Consider the following 19,290-nt stretch of genomic DNA (forward strand, 5'->3'; position numbering starts at 1 on the left):
TCCCTGCCCTTTGGTCTCACCACAGCCCCCAAGGTATTCACTAAATGTATGGCAGTGGTCACGGCTCATCTGAGGCATCTAGGATTCCAGGTGTTTCCATACTTAGATGACTGGCTCCTGACTGCCACCACCGAGCATCTACTAATCAGGGCAAGGGACACTACACTTCATCTTTGCTCAGAGTTGGGCATTACAGTCAATTTCGAAAAATCTGCCTTGTTGCCTTCTCAGTGTATTAGCTTTATGGGAGCAGATTTAAATTCAAAAAGCATGGTAGCAAAACTGCCTGCAGAGAGAGTGGTTACACTATGCTGTCAGGTATTAGTCCTGTTGAGGAAAAAGAAAGTACAAACCAGGTTTGTGCTCAAGGTTCTGGGTTCAAAGACAGCAGCAATAACCTTGGTTCCCTTGGCCTGTCTACACATGAGAATACTACAATGGCTTCTCTTCACTCAATGGTCCATGCAGGATTTGCCCATGTCACACAACATTTTGATGACCAACACATGCAAAAAGGATCTTCGTTGGTGAATCCAGTCTACACAGGTGGCATTAGGCAGACCATTTGTTCTTCCCCAACCAGTAGCGACTGTGACCACGGACGCTTCCCAGATGGGGGGAGGGGCAATATCTGGGACAGACTGTCCAAGGGACTTGGCAGGATCATGAATACCATCTGCACATAAATGTCCTGGAGTTGAGAGTGGTGCTCATGGCATTGCAGGCATTTCAAATCTCTCTTCCTTCGGGGACAATTGCAATTCAACCAGACAACATGTCTGTGGTATGGTACATCAACAAACATGGTGTAACCTGATCCTACCCCTTATGTCGAGAGGCCCAGAGAACTTGGCAATGGGCAATCTCTTCTCAACGCTTTCTCACTGCAATGCATATTCTGGGGAAATCTCGAACGTGATAGCGGACAAGCTGAGCAGGGCAATCTTAATGCCACATGAGTGGTCCTGAAACAGGAAGTTGCAAACAAAATTTTTCGCAAATGGGGCAGCCATGCTGCGACCTTTTTGCCATGTCCATTAATGTCAAATGCAGCAGCTTTTTTGCCCTAATCCTCCCTATGGGGGAGTCACCCACGGATGCACTTGTCCATGATTGGCCCCCTGGACTTCTCTATGCTTTTCCACCTTTTCCCCTTATACCGAAGGTAATCCAGAAAACAAAGTTGTTGAGTCGCAAGATAATTCTCATTGTTCCTTACTGACCTCATCAGATATGGTTCCCCTTCCTATGGCCTTATCTACAGTAGGATCCGACCCAGTGCTGGATCTCTTGACTCATCAGTCTGGGTCTCTCCATCCCTCCATCCGAACTCTCCAGCTCACAGCTTGGTTACTGCATTTCCAGTCTTAGCCAGGCTTCCAGAATTATCTCCAGCAGTGAGACATATTTTAGTGTCTGCGCAAAAAAGCTCTACAAGAAAACTGTATGCTAGTAAGTGGAAGAGATTTTCTTTTTGGGCGAAAAAAAACTGGACCCTCTCACAGCTCCTATTTCATCCGTCCTTGAATTCCTGACAGAAATTTTTAATCAAGGGGCGGCAGCTGCTACTTTTCGGGTTCAGCTGGCGGCTATTTCTAACTTTCACATAAGCATCAAGGGTTCGAGTATTATGTCTCACAGACTGTGTAAAGCCTTTTTGAGGGGCACATTCCTCCTAAGGCCTCCTATAAAAGAACCTCCATCACCATGGGATCTAAATTTTGGTATTCGCGTCCTTGGTATTGCCTCCCTTTGAGACAGCTTCTTCTTTTCCCTTAAAGTTCTTATCTTGGAAGACTCTTTTTCTAGTATTCGTCACTTCAGCTAGAAGAGTTTCTGAATTACAAGTTCTGTCTATTCATCCTCCTTACTTACAAATCCCTCCTCCTTACCTAAGGTATGTTCTGAAGCCAATCTAAATCAATCCATTGAGCTACCAGTATTTTTCCCAAATTATGGCAACAAGGCAGAATATAAACTCCACCAGCCTGTCCATAGACAGTTACATTTTTATCTTCATAGAACAAAGGATTTCAGGAAATCTGGCCAGCTATTTGTATCCCTTGTGGAAAACAGAAAAGGGTCCTACTTTCTAAGGTTACTTTGTCTAAATGGCTTAAAAACACAATCACTTATGCTTATAGCTCTCAACAAAAACACCTTCCAAGTAAAATTTGTGGATACTCTACTAGAGCTGTGTCTACCTCCACTGCTTTTCAAGCCAGACTACCTTTGGATTCAATTTGTGCTGCAGCCACATGGGTTAATCCTCATACCTTTATTATTCATTACAAACTAGATGTGGCCTCCCTGAGCAGGGCTTTCTTTAGTTCCACTGATGCATCTGCAAAGGCGGTCATAACAAGTGGGTTGTCCAAAAGTTGTCGCGTTCTCGGCCTTCGATCTCTCCACCGGCCGGCTGATGTCGCTGCCGCCGACTCCACCCGGACATGTCTCAGTATAAAGGCATCAGGCCGGCGCCATGGTCCAAGCAGAAGCCGTTGGCTTCTTTCGGGCGATGGCTTCAAGGAGAAGCTCTACCGCGACTGGTCGAAGACTTCTAAAGTGGTATATCCGTTGAATACTTCGACCAGCTAAGTCGTTAGGTAACAAAACCCGATATCAGCGAACTTGCGAAAAAAGCCTTTGCAAAGATTTCCACTCTTACTAGCGGCTGCCTCATAAACTTAACCCACTTCGTACGAGCGAAGCTGGTGCCAGCTGCCTTGCCAGCCCAGCAGCTCGGAGGTCGGAGTTCGAAGAACACTTTTAGACTTCCGATTTTGCGTATGATTTGCCGGGCTTTCTTGCCTCAGATTGTTTCAGAAAGTTAATTTTGCGTAATAACCAGCCGCCGGGATCCTCCTAAAACCCAAAGAACTTACAAAGCCTGAAACAAGACACAGAAGTTACTGCGGTTAAAAACCTAACGAAACAACCACAACTGAACCTTAGACACTACGCAATCTGAAATTAGCGCAACCACAAGCCCCTTGAAATTTTCTTCAGATTTTGCTAGGAAGATCCGACTACCCCAATCTAACCGCTATCAGACACCCTACACCCAGGGCCCTGTAGGCCACGGCCCAGCTACTTGCCTCCACAAAAGGCCCCCTCCAGGCCTCTTCCACACACTCAAACTGCCCCTCAGTGCCTTCCGTTAAACCCCCTCTACTACTTCCCAGAATTTCTCCAAATGCTTACCTTGCAGGAGATTTCTCTTTCTCCCAGTCAGAGCAAGCCTCTCAGCCCATGGGCCAGGCCCCAGCTGCCAGAGACTTCTGGGCCTTCTGCTGATGAACAGTCAGAGAATGACCTCCTTGGATGGCCCAGCTCATGATGACACCTCACAGAAGATAATCCATCCCAGCTGCTTCCCCTCCAGAAGAATTTCCCTCAGAGAATCCTTCCTTTGGCAGCAACACAGAGAAGAGACCTTTGACACAGCCATTTCATAGACCTTTCAAGTTTTCTCTGAGGAATCAGATGCAACAGACTCACCCCTTCCTCCCTCTCAATTTCTCCCCTGTTCTCTGCCCTTGTGAAAGATGGATCATGCTCCTAGCTGTGCTCTGATTCTTTTGAACCCCAGCTGCCACCACACAGAACAGTTTTACAGGGTGCCAGATACTCCCCACCCAACAAACCCTCACAGACGCTTGCAGACCCAGATACAGGCCTTTGCTATCCCCCCCAAGGCCCCCAGAGGTGATATTACAGGGTCCCCTGGTCCTAATGAAGAATCTTTAAATTGTGGAGCTAAAACAAAGGGGATTTTACAGAGGTCTCAACTACTCTCACCACCTTTACAGGCTCCAAGAACCACTAAACCATCTTACCTCCACAATACAGTTTGGATCAGTTAACTAAAAAATAAATTATAAATGAAAGGAAGTAATAAAAAATATCAGATAGATACAAAAAGGTTAAGCAAACACTTATATGGTAGCTAGAGAACAAATAGGTTAGACTTAGATCAGCCATGACAGGGATAATCCTGGATCAGGCATGTAAGGAAAAGGACAGTGAAGGCTATGGGAAGGCAGTTGTAGGATCATGTTAAATGCATAGTTAAAAGATGTTTCATTTTTAAGACACATGCTGTGATGGTGGGAGAGAAATTAGTGAAAAAGAAAACAAGTCTGCAAACTGAAAAAAAGCTTTGTTGCAAGAAAACCAAGGGTTCAACAAACCTGGCCTGCCAAAAGTGGTCCTGCCCCTGACTCCATTTTTCCTGGCTGCCAGAAAGTTCGTGCCAAAGAACTTGACAAAGAGGAGGTGCCTAGAAAGGAAAAGAGCAGTTTTAGAACAAAGGGAGGCAACAGTTAGCCAGACAAGGCCACAGAAACTTTCACTTCAACACAACCACAAACACGCCACCAGGCGAACAAGCCCCTACCAGGCAACAAATAGCAGCTAACCTGGAAAGAAAACTACTGGTGAACACAAACTGCATAACAATGGGAAACACAACTACAGTTTCAAAACCAACCGTATACCCAAAACACACGATTCACATCACCATAGATCTGCCAAAGGAAAGTTAAACTTCCAATTCAAAATCAAACAACTAAAGGAAAAATCAAAACTAGAGAGATGTGAAAAGAGAGCGAGTGAGAGGAGCAGCAAGGAGAAAACCAGAGAGCTCCATTACTTCAATTCTTCAAAAGTTAAAAAAGTTGGAGACGTTAGTCCACCTGAGAGACCTAAATACATAAGCATACATTCAAAATCCCAAAGAAATCCGCCCACCCTTCTACTGCAGGCATTACTAATGCTTCAAACTGGGCTCTTGGAACCATCTCTCAAATGCATACCTGGCAAGGAGTCATGGTCCCAAAATTCATAATACCCAGATTCAGAACCTGCACAGGATACTCTGCTATCAATCTGCAGCAATGCCTTTTGGCTTCCTTTACCAATCCAGAGCCATATAAATTAATCCTGAAGAGCCTCAGCCATCTTGCGCTTCAGGGTATTCATCAGCACTCCAACTTACCTTTCAAATTCACCTATGCAAGGAGACACAAAAAAGCAAAAGCAAGCTGACAACAAATTTACTACTACTTCCATTTACAAAAGTGACCACAGATACTACAACAGTCATTTTACAAACAACCAAGCTGATACATTCCAAACAATTTACAAGGGGACAACAACGAAACAAAAAAAACTAAGGCTAAATTGATTACAAAAAACAAAGAACTCCTCATCTACAACAAGAACTTAACACAAATAATTGAACAAAAACAAACAAAAAACAAGTCCTGCAAGGCTTTGGTCTTCATTGCATACAAATAATCATGGCCTCAACTGGTACCTGAGAGATGACTACAGTATACAGGTACAGAAAAGAAAACTTGGTCCCAACACACAGACCAACACAAACAAGAATATGAAACAGAAATAATGGTACCTCAAAACAGGCTCAGGCTCCCCATCAGGGGTCACAAACCAACCCATGCACATTCCAGATGTCAAGCACAGCAGACCATCACAACAGGCAATGTCAGACCCAGGAGGCCCCGGGGGCACACATGGCACATCAATTGCACACAGGACACAATTATCAACTCAAACTCAACCTAACATCAACCTAAAAAAAAATGAGGGCAGCGTGCAAGACAAACCACCACACAATCGTCAAAGAGGGCCAGTAAGGAAAAGGACTACAACAACCAACAGCAGTTTCAACATCCACAAGCACAATGCTCCTATGCCTGGACCAACAATGCTAATGACACTGGTTACCACACCCTGGAATACAATACACACAGGAGTACTACCAGCAATATTTTATGCAGGAAAGACAATACCCTAGCAGACATGGCACTCAGCTCCAACATCCAGAAGCAGAATGCACATGCCACCGGAAGACTTCCAGATCAAAGACATGAGGAGAATCACCATCTCAACTTCCCACGAACATCTCAATCACCAGCTCAAAGATCAAAAATTCTGCACAAGGAAGACACCCATGGATTCGCATTCATCACATGGATTTGGAATTTTCAACTGGACTCTTTAAACATACTCCTACTACTACAAAGGTACTACTAAAAATCCCAAAAGGATAGGCCCAACAGCTCCTGACTGTTGGAACTTCTGCAGATGTCCAACCTGCCGAACAATACTGAGCGAACAATATGTGGAGTATCTATTGATCGACTTTGATGGGAGAATACCCTCAAACCCACTACACTTACACCAAACATAAAAACCCAACAACTGACCAAACCTAAAACACCACAAAAGAACTACTTCAAGATCTTTCCCAAAGAGTAAAAGACATTATTCTGGAAGCACGAAGAACTTCAACAAAGAAACTAAGACTTGAAAATGGAAAAGGTTTGTCATCTGGAGTAGAAGGAAGGAAAGAGGTGTCAAGAAAAGATGAAAAAACAAAATGGAAAAGGTCTGTCATCTGGAATTCATTCATTCAGGCCTGTCCTACTCATCCATCCTACATCATTCCAGAGTACAGCTAGCAGAAATCTTCACATACAGTTTTTTTTCGCGTGTTTTGCTCAGACTAGACCCAATCAAATAAGAGAGCTTTGCAAAAAACCTTTCGACCAAACCCAGCTTACCATTAGATTTAAACTTTGTGCTGAGAAAAATTGGACACTAGCAAACCATTGAACCAGCAGCAACAGCAGACCTACTTACCTAAAAAAACAACCTCCCTACGGCAATTACTTTACTTCCAGCAGGCAGGGAACAGAACTACAGGCCTTCAGCTAATGGCAACTTACTCTTCCATTCCACTAAGATAGTCCATGATGAGGAATCTACCCAATTTTCTAAGTAAGGTGGTATCAGAGTGTCTTTTTCCCACAGGCACTACAACTACCTACCTACTCCCCCCCCAAAAAAACAGGAAAGAATACTGCATACCTACCTAGAATGTATCGCGCTACACGCTTACAACTAGACAAAAAAAAATAGCAGAAAAACTGACCAACTTTTTAGACTAGACAAAACAGGAAGGGAAAAAAAGCTAAAAACAGACAAAGCTATTTCCAAAACAGACAAAATTGCAATGGATAGGAAATTGCATACTTCCAATTCTATCCTTCAGAACAAACCAATTCCATTCTGTTACACATAACACTCAGCCACAGCAGCAACAGCCACTAGACCACCAAAGACATTAGGAGTAGGGCTACTGACCCTCCGTGGCATACATTTGCCAAGCACATTAATTTGCTTAGCATATTCCAGATCCCGACTCTATATTTTGCTTCACTGCTGCAGATGATCCTAAACACACCATAACTAACCATTTATCCTCCTCCCTAGTTGGCTATGGTATTCTAGTTTATTTTCTACATATGAGTATTCATTGCCATCAACTACCCTTGAGTCCATTTTCCATTACCCATAAATGTAGATGTACTACCCGAACTGGATCATGGTCCTGGATAAGCTCATCCCCCAATCTCCTGTTCAACCCTCCTGTCCCCTATACCTTAATAGCTAGGGTTGGGGGGGAGTCTTTTTTGGTGAGTTGTTTTTGTATATGTACATTTTATGCTATTGTTTGTGTTTACCTGTTATTATTTGGAAACATTGGCATCTATAACATTTTTATCCTGCAAGAGGGCTACTGGCATCTGGGCTGGCAACACTGAGAAAAAGGGCGTGCGTGATGCCTTTATACCCAAAGATACCAGACCAACAGAGGGGTGGAGCATCAGCGCGACATCAGCAGCCCGGACTTTGGAATCCGGCCCGACTGAACTGAAGGGCTGCCTGACGACAGGACAACCCACTTGTTATGACTGCAGATGCTATCCAGTTCGGACATCTACATTTATGGTAGGTACAAAACTGTACTTTCTGAAGAGTTTATTCCCTTGAGCCACCCAAGAAATAGGTGCTGGGGACACTGTCTCAACCAGCAAAATGAAGGTGAGATGGGACAACATAAAATAAAGTTATGCACTGATCATACCATTCCATGTTTGTTGTCCAATATCTCGCCTTCATTCTTACGTCCCTCCCTCCTTCTTGGATGATTTGGAGGAGTCCTTTGGCCCAATATCTTGTTCCCCTCTTGTGTTCTGGGGTCCTTTAAGATTTGGGCCTTTTTTGTTGTACATATGTGTATATATTTCTGTGTGTGTAATTTTTTTCTAAATAGGGTTATTAGCTTACCAAACGAGATCTGGGTATCTGCCACTAGGCTTCATGGGATAGAGTGCAGCCTCGACCCAGTAAAGAGCTCTCGAGCTTTAGTATAGGCAGAGTCGGAACCAATGTGCGGTTCCAAACCCAACCAGCAAAATGAAGGCGAGATACTGGACAACAAACATGGAATGTTATGGTGAGTACATAACTTCTTTTTTAAGGAAGTTGGTACAGTGACAGCTTGATTCTGTGGTCTAGTTCTCTGTTAGGGTACCCTCTTTGTGGAACGAGGAACCTGCACATTCTACTTGTGTTTTTTGTGTAATTGTGCCTCATGCTTTGTTTTCCTTCAGCATCTCCAAAATGTGTCGTAGGTGAATGTGTATGTTTTCCAGTGGCCTGTTGGTCATCTATTGATTTGCAAGTAATTTTAAAGTGTGTGTGTGTGTGCGGGCATGTGCATGCAATTCCTGCAATAAGTTTACACCCTTTACAGCATTAATTCCTCTGCATGTACCTACTAAGTACCAGGGTAGGAAAGAAATTACAACACACAGTGCATGACCATTCCTTCGGAAATTTATTTTCATGTTTGACTTCTGAAATGTTCATTTTAGAAGAATTTTCTTGGGTTGAACATTTTTTGGCATGTTTTAGTTGGTGTTGATGTATGCTGAAAGAATAGGTACATAGCACTACTAGTCTTTCTTTCATCAGCAAATGCTAATGATCGAGGAGAGATGAAAGTTGCCTGATTTGCTGCTTTTAGCTGTTGTAGATGAAGATTCTTGTGGTATTCTTTGCATCTTTATTATGATTATATTATTATATGATAGGCATTTTCTCTCTGACAGTATTACCTTTCTCCTACAGGTCCCAGTGTACCAGATCTAAGTCTAAAAAATTAAAGATTCCTGGCAATGGAAATACATCTGCTGCTGTGGATACTTCAGGAGCAGAGGCTGCAGAAATAGTTACAGATGACTTCAGGGTCAAAGATGAATCATCAGATGGAGTGGACTTAAATGCCAAAGCAATTTCTGAAGAACAAACAAATGTTTGCGAAAAACAACTGGATCACAAGCCACTGCATAACACCAGTTCTCGCGGTAAGAAAAGCTTATACCAGGTGCTGCATTATGTTCACAGTTTAGAGATTTCTTAGTGTACTTTCAGCTTTTGTCATTTTAATGGCATGTACCACTGTAAGGCTGTCTTTTCTCTGAGGCAAAAATAAATGCGCTGTGAAATGAGAAAATCAGTGAATCAGGTGATTGGAACTGTCATGAAAGAACCTAAATGTTTTGAAAAAAAATGTGTGTGTGTTTTAATCTTAGTTAACTTTGCATGTTGAAATTTCCTGTAAATACGTGATTGCTTAATTAAGAAACTGATGTATTTGTTGTCAACTGATGCAAACTGGTGTGCATGGGTCAGGCAGAGAAGAGACAAATAGTTATTAGGTTACATAAACCACAGAAGCCATGATAAGTAATTGATGGTTAAAAACTTGCCAAGGGATGTGCACGTTTTGTTCCTGTTTTCCCATATGTATGTTTTACTAAATGCTGTTTACAGTTTTTGTAAACAATCCACAAATTAATTCAACAGAATATATATGGATACATTAGGCAACAGTGGAAAACAGTACTTCCAGTATCCCTCATAATACACAATGGAAATTAAATATAATGAAATTCATACCAGCCGCTGAGACTTACCCCCGTTCCACCACCACTTATTTAATTTTTGCACATTGGTTTTGCATGATGTGTATTATTGAGCCCTTGCAATCTTTTTTTTCTTTAATAATTACATATTACCATACTGCTGCAGTCCATCAACACGTTCAAGTCAAGATTCTTCATTGACAAATCCTTATTTCACCTTAGTATTTGTTGTTACATTTTCCAAACCTTTAGCATTTAGGCTCTGAAAAAAAAAAACAGACTGGCTTGCTGATTGACAGCAGTAGCTCGGTTAAGCGACCTGAAAAGTTGCTAAACTCTGAGTGTCGCACTTGAAGTCCAGAAGGTTGCACTGACCTGAATAACTGCAGTAATAAACTAATAAATTAGTATTACTGTACACACTGCAAATCGCGTATGACTGAATTCTGAGCTAAACCTGCAGTTGGAGGAATGCATATTCAGGAAAAACCTCAACAGGCCCATATTCCAAAACCCCATAAAGTACTACCTGAATATGCCATTAGTTGTTTCATTCCTGCTGCATGGACTTCATTAACACTGTATTTTCACAAGATGAGTCATAGTTTTACTTCATCTGTAAAGTTAGAAAGCTATCTTTTTTCAGTTTGTGTTTATAAGACATGCAACTGGTAGTCCATACGTGAAGATAAAAGATGTTGATTTTTTTCAATGTAATTGATTATTTTTTTAAGTGTAAATCAGATTATAGCAGATTCAAACTAGTATTTCTTGTATAATGAATGTGTTTGTAATATGACCTAAATGCAGAGACAGATCATGGTCAAATGGGGAACTACAGGTAATGACCAACACCCCCCCCCCCCCCCAGCCATTCCACTGTTACTTGTCCCCTCCCCCATTGCCACAAACACTGTTCTAAAACTCTTTTCTTCTTCAGTTTTGCAGTAATTACAGACATGTGGATTTAATTTAAATCTTTTCTTTCAAATTTTATAGCACAGACACCGATGGCCATTTGCTAAACAAAACAGTTGCACATTAAAACAGATGTAGCACAAGCAAAAGTACACTTCTGTTGAAATCAGAATTGGTGCACACAAGAGTAAACTTCTCTTCCCTTGAAGCTCACATTCGTTGAAAATACATCAGGCCAATGTCTGATTAAGTGTACCTTGGTCCCTGGGCTTTTTTCAAACTGTGGGCCCCCTGCATACATTTTTAGGACCTTGCATAAATGCATGTGTTCTTTGATTTACCTTCCTGATACTTTTAAATTATATTTCTTTTTGAATAAAGCAACACTTGGTAGAGTGCATATTAAATTTGTAGTTTTGAACATATTTTCCCGTAAGCATAGAAACAAAATGTAGAAGTCAGTAATGACAAAAATACCCATTTTAGAACATTTCAACCATAAAAGGCCACTAAACTGCTGTCATTATAATCCACCAATATCTGTCCTCAGCATTACTGCCACTAAATTGACTGAATACACATCAGATATCTGATTGTGATAAAAATGTCCATGGTAAAGTATTCAGTTTGCTTTACTCAAATGCATACTAGTCCTGCAAAGACAAACTAATGACGTTTTAACTGTATCAGCTCAACAAGGTCAGTCATTTTTATCTACAGACATCCCCAAACCCAGCAACTGTAGCAACATTGAATGCAAAACAATTAATAAAAATAACCAAGGTCACATATTTCAAATTTGTTTCACATAAACACAGAGTAGCCAAAGTGTTTACACACACAAGTCCTTTAAAGCCAGATTAAAGACTCTTTAAAATGACCAGATAAGAACATAAGTTATTTTCATCCACAGAGAGCCCCCAGAACCGTCAGCAGTCATGACCACTTTGCTAATTGTGTATACCCCTTATTGCTTTGAAGAAATAAATTACATGTACTTTATTGGTGGCTTTGGATGAATCACATTAAACTGTATAAAGATCACTAGCATCATACCATAAGATCCAGCCAGGTGAAGTAGCATAGTTTAAATAGAAACATTTTTATGTGAGGATAGAATAAGTCAGTTTGCACAATCTCTGCGGAAGCAAAGTCATCTGAATAATTCTACATTAAAGAGAACTTTTACTAATGCAGAAGTTGCTGCTCATTGTCTGCTGCCCTTGAAGAATAAATTACTTATATTGGATAATATATATACCTATATATTGAAGACAAAATTAAAGCCACTCTAAATCACTTAATAAGTTATCAGAACAGGTTTTGCATCATTTTTGAACTGTGGCACTCTAATGACTGACATTGGCTGACTGTAATCCTCTATGGTTTACCAAAGGAAAAAGCTAATGGAGGTCTGGCAGTTAGTGTAGAGGATTAAGGTTCTTTCCTCCTTTAACCAAGGTACAGGGTTTGAACATGAGTTAAGTCACTTAACTAAACTGCCCCTTTTAATTAGGGCATTTTACACACACACACACACACACACACACACACACACACACACACACACACACACACACACACACACACACACACACTCTCACACTGTTTATGTTCCAAAAAAAAATAAAAATAATACTTCCTGGTCATTCCTAAACGCAGCTGCCAATTTAAATCTTGTGCCGGTTTCAGTTTGCTTTGCATGCATGCTTGGTCACATCTCATTGGCTGAAAGCGTGCTAAGCAGGAAATCTTAAAGGAGCAGTACATATATGCTGAGTGTAGAACAGTATGCTATGCTTGTTGTCTGTACCTCATTAGCCACTGTAGTTGAAGGAAGTTTCCAGGGTCGGAGCAGTATTAAGCTAACTGTGCTGAGCATGTGTTACAAATAAGATATAGAATGTGCATGCAGAGGCAGCTATGTTGGGTGCACAGTAAACCATCTGTTAAACTGCCATCATGTCTCCACTTGTCATTCAACATGATGTCAGAAGCCAGATTCAAACTCGTTTATGTCTCACAAAGTGTAACAAAGTGTTAGAAGCCATTTCAGTCTTTTCAAAGTACAACGAAATGTCCAAAGTCATACAAATCTCTTCAAACTGCACCAAATGTATGCAGTAAGTCGCATAAGCCTCTCCATGGTGCAATGAATGTCTAAAGTGCTACAGGTACTTGTATTTACTTTCACGGCATATCAAACGAATTTCGTAAACTGAAAAGCATATAAGGTGTTTGCATTTAATTTATGGCATGTCAGACAGATTTCTCGAACCCAAACCTTTGGTATTCGATGGCAATGTTGCAGAGAATTGCCATATATTTGAACAAGAATATGATATTTTTATAGTGGCTGCACATTCCAATAAAGATTCACGCACCTGAGCATTTATACCTCTCAATTTAGGTGGCTCAGAGACCATTGAGTGAGAACTTTCTTTTGTATATGCACCTGCTGTTTATGTGGGAGCGGGAGAAAATTGCCCTATTATTGCTCAAGCAGAGACATGGGAAGATCCAGACTGCTTAAAACGTAAATTCTGGGAACTGTGTAACCCTCCGACAAATGTAACAGAAAGGCATAAATTTAACACTATTAGTGAAAGTATTGATGCGTGTTACTGATTTATAAAGTAAAGCAAAAACATGTAAATTTGGGGATTTGCAAGATGATTTAATAAAAGACCACCTTATGTGTTGTATAAATAATGATACAGCGAGGAGAATTCTACTGCATGATAGTGAATTAACAGTAAGCAAAGTTATTAAGTTTGCCAGATACATGAGCTCACAGAAGAACATACAAATATGCTTGCTGTAACTGTTACTGCAAATGTCAGCAGTGTGCAAAAGAAGTTTAATAAAAAAAAAATCTCATAAATGTAAATCGAAAAGCTTTACCTCATTAACTCCCATTGTTAATTGCAAATATTCTCCGGTTTCCACCAATAAGTGCCCACGACTGCCAAAATAAGTTGTATATCCACAGATGTTCTTCATCTCACATTGCTGCAGTCCTTACACTTGGGTAGTCCGCTGTCCTCGGTCGGCCCAAATATCAAAGTATAAGGCTGACGTCGGTCAAGGCGCATTTGACTGACATCAGGACGTCAGGGTACAAATGCGCATGACCGACGTCATATCCTCAGTCTTTTTTGCCGCATGGTCCGATGCAGAAGCAGCATTGCAAGTGCCGGTTGGCGTTCTGAGATTTTTCGATTTCGAAGTTTCAGACCGAGTTCAAAGTTGGCTAAGTACCCGTTGGGAATATTTTAGTTTTTCTTGCCTCAGTGATTTACCGGATGTCAGAAAAAGTCAATAATTGCATTTCTTGTGGGAAACAGATACCGCATAGAGATTATCATACTTTGTGTATTCCTTGCTTAGGGCCTGAGCACGACGTTGTTGGCTGTCGCTCTTGTGCTAGATTTAATAAACGCACTATAAAGAGGAGGTTGGATTGTGCAAGGTTAGTCTTTGGGAAGCGGTGCAATTATAAAATGCCGTCGGATGCTCCGACGCCCGCTTCTTCAAAGAAGCGCAAGGACAAAGCAGTTAAGCCTAGGCTGGAAGAACCGTCTGTACCGGACGCCGGTTCTTTAGAGGTGTCGGTGGAGCCGGTGGCTCCACCGGAGGTTTCTTTGTGTTCCCAGGGTGAGACTTTAGTATTGCAAGATGTGGCCTCTCAGGAGGCAAGTCAAGCTGAGGGGGCTTCTCAGGTTACTATACTCCCCTCCCTTCCTAGGGTGGCTAGGCCCTCTCCTTCTGTTTCTAAGGCTTCTCCCAGGGGCAGGCCAGGTTTAGCTTCAGTTGGTGTTACCCCTAGCTCTTCAGGTACTGTGCCCAAGAAGCATATGCTTAAAATGGCAGAAGATTTGATTACTTTGATTAGGGGTTCTATGCCCCCTCCTGATAAGAGGCCTAGGGTGGAGCCTGAGCTGGGGGCTTTGAGCAGGCTTCAGATGTGTCAGAGTCTTGGCTGAAGACTTGCAGGAGTACTCTCCTTATTCTGATTCTGATGTGGATGATTCTACTCCTTCTGCTTCTCCTCCTGAGGATTTTTCTTTTCAGAAACTCTTCATTCCATGAGGGAGCATTTTAAGTGGGAAGGTCAGGACTTCTCTGATTCCAGGAAAAGGCTTAGGGAATTTTGTTTTACCCCAGCATAGGCCTTTGGCTATACCTCCTGTTTTGAATGTAGTGGAAGATGTTTTTACAGAGGCTTCTCTTAATCCTGATTCTTTGCCTCCTGCTCCTGTTAAGCCGGATAGGTATTACAGGGTGCCTGAAGCTCATAAGTATCTTTTAAGAGTCCTAGGGCAGACCCAGAAACTGTTAGCCAGGGGCCTAAAGGTGTTAAGACTTCTGTTGTTAAGAATCCGGTTCCTGCAGACAAAGAGGCTAGGGCCTTGGATAGATGGGGAAAGAAAGTTTATACTTCTTCCACTCTTGCTATGAGGGCTTTGAATTGCCAGTTTCACATGTTAAAATACCAAAACTATCTCCTTTCACAATTAAAGTCTAAGGTTGATGCTCTGGCAGTAGGTATTGATTGTAAAGAGTTGCAAGATTTAGTACATGTTTCTGAACAGGTGGGTAAGCATTCTTTGCAATGTGGTTTTGATGCTGTACAGGCCTCGTCTAGGGTGGCTGCCACTGGGTCAGTTCTTCGAGGGCACGCCTGGCTAAGGGATCAAAATTTGTCTGAACATGTTAAAACAAGGATTTTAGATGCTCCTTTACAATCTGACGTGTTGTTTGGTCCTCCTGTTGAGGCAGTTTTAAAGAAAATGGAAGACAAAGCTAAGTCTATGCAGACTGTTAAAGATTTTTGCAGGTTCAGCCTCCAAAGTTTAGCAGAAATTGGCCTGCTAAAGGGTGGGCGTATCCTTCTTATGATTCCCAGTCTAGGGGTAGATCTAGACGTGGTAGGGGCAGAGCTCAGGGCTCTTTCAGGCCTAGAACAGGGAGTTCTCCTGCACAGTCTTCAGGTGAGGGCAGGGGTCAGTCCTTTCGTAAACAGACCCAATGACCTACCTTTTCAGCTGCCAGAGCCTTCTCGTCTGGCGGCACCTTTGGGAGGAAGGTTGGCACTTTTCAAAGAAAATTGGAGTTTAATTACCCAAGACAAATGGGTATTGGATATCATACACCAAGGTTGCAGGTTTTATTTCCATACCTTGCCTCCTTTCAGAGGCATGCCAGACGTTCCTCCTCAACAAAGAATAGAGGCTCACAAGCAAATTTCTCTGTTACTTCAACTAGGGGCCATACAGCCGGTTCCTATGCCAGAAGTGGGCCTAGGATTTTATTCTCGCCTGTTCCTAGTACCAAAGAAGGGGAACACGTGGAGACCAATTTTGGATCTATCTATCCTCAACACTTATCTGGACATTCCCAAGTTCAAAATGTTGGCGTTACAACAGCTTTTGCCTCTGCTGGGCAAAGATCATTGGATGGTAACTTTGGATCTCAAGGAGGCTTACCTTCATGTTCCTATCAGACTGAGTTGCAGGAAGTATCTGCGTTTTCGAGCTGGGACTTTTCACTATCAGTTCTCTGCATTGCCCTTTGGCTTATCTACTGCGCCCAGAGTGTTCACAAAAGTTCTGGCTCCAGTGATAGCTTTCTTCAGGCTGAAAGGAATACAGATCTATCCTTATTTGGACGACTGCCTGATTCTGGCTCAAGGAAGGGAAGAGCTTCTTCATCATTTGGAATATGTGATAGCAGTGCTAAGATGCCTGGGGTATTCTGTGAACGAAATAAAGTCCAGTCTAGTACCCTCTCAGGACATGTGCTTTCTGGGTGTGAGACTGAATACAGCATACCAGATGGCCGTTTTAACCCCGGACAAACAAAAGAGTCTATCCCTTTACTTCCATCAACTATCTCATCAGTCCGGGCTGACTGCAAGGACAGTCCTTCAAGCCTTAGGGTTCATGGCATCTTGTATTCTGGTGCTTCCCAATGCCAAACTGCATATGAGGAAGCTACAATGGTATCTCAAAAATGTATGGACACAGCACTGCCAGGATCTAGACACTGTCATTCAAATAATACCTTGCATTCAAAAGGAATTTTTGTGGTGGGCTCAGGAATGTCACCTAAACAAGGGACTCTCTGTGACCCGGCCAGAGGCGAGTCACATTTTAACGACAGATGCCTCAGACAAAGCTTGGGGAGCTCATCTAAATGGAAAATGGATTCAAGACAAGTGGCCTGCCAGACTACAACATCTACATATCAATCTAAAGGAGATGTTAGCAGTCCAGTTTGCATTAACAGCTTTCAAGGATTTACTTCTTCCAGGGCAGGTGTTGATTCTAACAGACAACACAACTGTCATGTGGTACATCAACAAGCAAGGGGGAACGCATTCTTATCCTCTATGCAGGCAAGCAATGATTTTGTGGGAGACTGCTCTCAGTTTACAACTCAATCTACAGGCAAGGTTTCTGCCAGGAGCACAGAACTCCTTAGCAGATGTGTTGAGCAGGCAATTATGGATCCCCACGAGTGGAAATTGGATCCTCATGTGTTTCAGAAATTGACAGTGTCATGGGGAACTCCAGGCATAGATCTGTTCGCTTCTCCACTAAACCATCAGCTGCCAAAGTTTTGCACAAAAAGGTTTCATCCCACAGCTTGGAAAGTGGATGCTCTTTCTTTCAATTGGAGCAATCTTCATGTGTATGCCTTTCCACCTCTGCCTCTCCTCCCAAAGGTACTTCTAAAGGTCAGACAGGACAAGCCAAGGATGATTTTAATAGCTCCAGATTGGCCTCGACAGCACTGGTACCCATTACTGAGAAGTCTGGTGCGGAAGCCTCCATGGCCTTTGCCTTCGATTCCACACCTGTTGTCACAGGAGGACAGCCATTTGCTCAATGTCAAACTTCACTCTCTTCACCTAACAGCCTGGCATATTCTGTTTTGAACCATAGAGGGTCTCAACTTCCACAACAAGTTTTGAATGTGATTTTGGAAGCTAGAAGGCCTAGTACAAGGAAAGTGTACGCAGATAAATGGAAGAGATTGTTATTTTGGAGTGCAGCAAAAGATTTTGATGTTTCTGAGCCTAATTTGAGTGTGGCTCTTCAATATCTTACTGAGTTACTGGACAAAGGTTTGTCTTTCTCTTCTATTAAGGTTCATGCTGCAGCAATTTCGGCTCACTATGATTGTGACCCACCATTGTTTTCTCATCCTTTGTTCAAGCAATTTCTTAGAGGGACAAAGAATATAAGACCCCCACGAAGAGCTCCTACTCCTGCTTGGGATCTCAATTTTGTGTTGGAGAAACTCACTCTGCAACCTTTTGAGCCTGCAGCTACTTCTGAGTTGAAATATTTGTCATGGAAGACTGCTTTTTTGTTGGCAATTACCTCTGCAAGAAGGGTTTCTGAATTGCAGGCCCTTATGGCGGTTGAGCCTTTCTTGATTTTCCATAAGGATAGGGTATCATTACGTACTAATCCTTCCTTTATGCCTAAGGTGGTTTCTAGTGTGGCTTTAAACCAAACTATTCATTTGCCTACTTTTTATGCAAATCCCCAAAATAAAGGGGAAAAGATTTTGCACACTTTAGATGTACACAGGCAGTTGCGATATTATTTGGACAGAACTAAAGGGATAAGGCAGTCTCAGCAGTTGTTTGTTTCTTTTGCTTTGAGTTCTCAGGGCAAGCCTGTGTCAAAACAAACTATTTCTAAGTGGATTGGGTTTTGCATTGCTTTCTGTTATTCCCATCATGGCAAGGAGATTCCAGCTGGGATTAGGCCTCATTCCACTAGGGCTACTGCCACTTCAACAGCTTTTTGAGGGAGTGGCAACCAAGGATATTTTGGAGGCAGCTACTTGGAGTTCAGTGCATACTTTCTCTAGGCATTATCACCTGCCACTTTACTCTAAATCCAGGGCTGGTTTTGCCACTGCTGTTTTGCAGGGCATCTTGGCAGCTCCTGCTTCCTTGCAGTTGGCCATCCTCCCTTACCTCTGCTTTGGGATTCTACCCAAGTGTAAGGACTGCAGCAATGTGAGATGAAGAACATAGTACAGTTTTGTACCTACCATAAATGCAGATGTTCGAAGATCCACATTGCTGCAGTCCAATTTACCCTCCCTCCTTCCCCTCTGTAGTTAGAGGTGGTTGTGTGGGTTGGGTTGTACATATTGTGTATTTTGTATATATTGTACATATAGTTAGTGCAAGGGTGGTGGGTTGGTTGTTTGCTGTCTTTTGGTTTTGACCTTTATTTTTAGGGTCTTCTGACATCTGGGGCAAGAAAAGACTGAGGATATGATGTCGGTCATGCGCATTTGTACCCTGACGTCCTGATGTCAGTCAAATGCGCCTTGACCGACGTCAGCCTTATACTTTGATATTCGGGCCGACCGAGGACAGCGGACTACCCAAGTGTAAGGACTGCAGCAATGTGGATCTTCGAACATCTACATTTATGGTAGGTACAAAACTGTACTTTTATTATAACCAAAAACATGGACTGATACGACAAAACTGAATACACAAACAGAAAAACAAAAAACGGTAACAGAGTTAAGC

At 42.2% G+C, this 19,290-nt stretch overlaps 1 protein-coding gene across 6 annotated transcripts in view; it reads left to right on the forward strand.

Moving 5' to 3' along the window:
- Positions 1–19,290, forward strand: part of KDM4C (lysine demethylase 4C) — a 3,520,425-nt gene that overhangs the window by 1,957,597 nt on the left and 1,543,538 nt on the right. For all 6 annotated transcript variants that reach the window (XM_044061093.1, XM_044061091.1, XM_044061094.1 and 3 more), the window contains exon 10: positions 9,007–9,242. In XM_044061093.1, the coding sequence (XP_043917028.1) occupies positions 9,007–9,242 (236 nt within the window). The remainder of the gene's footprint in view (positions 1–9,006; positions 9,243–19,290) is intronic.

The sequence above is a fragment of the Protopterus annectens genome, chromosome 2.part0 (genome assembly GCF_019279795.1).
Source record: "Protopterus annectens isolate FY-2018-M chromosome 2.part0, PAN1.0, whole genome shotgun sequence".
NCBI lineage: Eukaryota > Metazoa > Chordata > Ceratodontiformes > Protopteridae > Protopterus > Protopterus annectens.